Here is a 3,277-nt window from a genome sequence, read left to right on the forward strand (position 1 = left end):
AAAGGATATGCTACGATATTGAGTGGTAGTTTAGAGAAGGATTTAGGTTGAAATCATGTGACAGGGATTATATGTTCTGGTCTTGTAATCATAAATTAATAAATGACATCTCCCAGTCTTGGCTTTATAATGCATCAAAACATAAAATTTTGCTATTGGAAGATTCTGATACACCGCCAGGATTTGTCAGATTACGCCTCCTGACAACAACCCGACAAACAATCATGACATCTTGTCTTGTTCCCTGTAATGACGGTGACTATCTATCTAGTCGTCTATGGAGAGAATCCTTATTTTCAATATCCTGCATAAGAAAGGCCTAAACCTTGAAAGTTTTCAAAAATTCATGGTCCTTGTAGTAGTGGTTTCAATACAGCATTTGAATTCGATGAAGTTTTGTGTCTAGCATCTTTTCCCTGGCCTAAGCTATTAGGACGTTGGGTTCAGAGATGCCAGAGACACACCTGGCCGTCTGCAACTGCGTTAGAAAAAAAATCCTTAAAAATGAATGTCACTGTGTGCCTATTGGAAGCAAAGTTGAATCACCTGATAACGAACTGGAATGGAGATTATCATTTTCCCAAGCCGAGCAACAACTAGTGTGTATCATGAATCATACACAATTTTTATGTTATGGACTTTTGAAAATATTTCTGAAGGAGGTTATCAATTTTAGGAAGGAACTTCTGTGTTCCTATTTCATGAAGACCACAATGTTCTGGATGATTAAATTTAGGTCACATTAAATGGTTTCCGGATAATTTAATAGATTGCTTTTGGAAGTGTTTCAAATATCTCATACATTGTGTTTATCGAGAAGATTTTCCAAACTTTTTTATTCCACAGAACAACATGTTCATGAACAAAATTGTTGATGATGCACGTGAATCTCTTTTACAACAGCTTTATCAGTATTACAGAATAGGTGTGTCCTGTTTACTTCTGAGTCCGACTCTCAAGTCAATTCTAGAACCAGCTCTCAGTAGCCCTCTTAGAAATATCTGCTGCTGAGGGAGAAATTATAAGTATAGCAGATTCAGATATTTGTGGCATGACTGAAATATTCAAATCATCTTTTTCTTCTCAATATATATGGGAGTCTTATCTTTATCTAAAATTAATCAACACACTATCTCGGTTTTTACTCACACCGTACCAGTTGTTAACATTACAGTACTGTACTGCTCAGTCTCTTGTTAGTTTAGCCTTCAAAATGGCAAACAGTACCTCATGTTACACACATAAAAACATCTATAACTTAGATACAATAATTTGTGGCATATTGAGAATGGCAGCAAGATTAGGTCCTGTGTCTGTCTTATTATATTTGTCATTGTATTATTATAGAACGGGGAGATTTGATAAAACACTGCATACCACTTATATCACTAAAGAAAGACTATCAAAGACCTTTATTTTGTATAATGAAAATGTTGATAGGCAATTGTACAATGAAGCTGTAGGAAATCGGTCTTTGTCTCGAAGAATGAAGATAGCCTGGGTACACCATGTGCTTTCATTTACAAATACTCCATGTATTGAAGAATTATGTTTAGAACAGTGTGTGAGTCAACATGATGGAGTGCCATTTTTTAGCGTATCACCGTTTGTTATAGTAGAGATGTTGTCTGTTTTATCTCACTATAGACTAGGTAATAGATCTCAGTGTTTACAGTACTTACAGACCTACAGACACTGCTGATCTATGATGACGGGACATATGTGCCTTTACAAGAAAGAGACCTATCCTGGCAGATACTAGGAATCTGTCAACAAGTTGTGGGAGACTTACACGGGGCTTTACAGTCTTATGAAGAGTCGCTCAAACAGGAACCATTCCACAGAATAAAAGAAGCTACAGACTTTTAGAATAAAATGTGTTAAACAACAATTACAAGAAATGGACAGGTGTAAAGATAGATTTCTTGATGTTTCTATCTTAACTTAAAGAACTGTAAGGGTGCTTGTTTCGACAAAAACACAGATAAAACGTAACTGTGTGGAGATAATATGCCCTGAAACTAAAGTATACTGGAAAAATGTAATATGTTTATATGATATATATTGAGAATACGTCTTCAAAAGCTATAAAACTACGAAAGAATTCTATATTTGCATCAACTGAATATTTTTCTATTATTTCTCATGATGATTATTATAACCACTTCCTTTAATCATTCTTTTAACGCTGACCGGTTAGACCGGTTTTTAAGTAGTTGGCTCATCAATATACCATAACGTACAGATCAATAATACAATATATTTTACATACAGAAATGTACTTTGTATGATTATAATGTAGTATTATGATTTATTTAAATAAAGACATAATATTAACAAAAGAATATCTTTCTTCCTTTTACTGTGGGACTAATGCCACAGAACATTCACTGAAAAGATTGGAAATATGCAGATAACATGTACACTATTTCTGTCTACATGTAACTGTATAGAACATCTTATGATAGACAAAAAATGGGCAATGATACAACTTTTGAGAAAATATAAGTGTGAAATTCATTGGGTTATGTATGTACATATCCTTTTCCTGCAACAGTTAATTCTCCTGCATGACGATATGACATAACATGACAAAGTTGTCATGTAAATTTTATATTCACTGTCCCTGGGCTAATTAAAATTATGACTTGAAAGATACCATCATTTGAAAAATAGAAAAATTTCAAACTCTACTTTTCTGATCTGGTTTAACAAAAGTGGACTTAACTGTGATAAGTTTTTCTGTTCATATTTTTTTAGCTGACACCTGAGTGATCTTTACTGATCATCCATTGTCCGTCGTCTGATAATCAAGAAAAGACAAAATTAGGGAAGGGTCATTATAAAATCTTCTTAAGAATCAAAGGGACAGAAAAACTGAAACTTATGTGGAAATATCATGATGCCGGGCCTCAATAGGAGATCTAAGTTTTACATTGAAATATATAGAAAAAATCTTCAGCAAGAGGCCCAAGGGCCTTAAAGGTCTTGTAACAACTTTCCAACAAATGAATTTGTACCCCAGACTTAGGGGCCTTGAAATTGACCATTTTGGAAGAGGCACCTTTCTTCATCATAAATATGTACTAAAATCTTGTACTTTGTCAGTTTGTTAAAATCAATAGATCCCCGTCCTAATACCCAAACCCCCGACCCGGGCGCCATGAAATTCACAATTTTGGAAGAGACAGCCTTATTCAACACAACCTTGTACTTGGTTAGTTTATTTAATACCCAGGGGGAGAGAAGAGTTTTAAAGAATTAATGTATTTTTACT

General features: G+C 34.3%; 1 protein-coding gene across 1 annotated transcript; it reads left to right on the forward strand.

Moving 5' to 3' along the window:
- The first annotated feature begins 449 nt into the window (after nucleotides 1–449).
- LOC134246830 (cyclic GMP-AMP synthase-like) lies at nucleotides 450–1,869 on the forward strand. Its single transcript, XM_062729174.1, is given in 3 exon segments — nucleotides 450–727; nucleotides 729–982; nucleotides 1,685–1,869. Coding segments are annotated over 3 exon segments (717 nt in total).
- The last annotated feature ends 1,408 nt before the right edge of the window (nucleotides 1,870–3,277 follow it).

This window comes from Saccostrea cucullata, unplaced genomic scaffold (assembly GCF_032062105.1).
Source record: "Saccostrea cucullata isolate Sc308-1 unplaced genomic scaffold, CSIRO_AGI_Scuc_v1 ctg6700, whole genome shotgun sequence".
Taxonomy (NCBI): domain Eukaryota; kingdom Metazoa; phylum Mollusca; class Bivalvia; order Ostreida; family Ostreidae; genus Saccostrea; species Saccostrea cuccullata.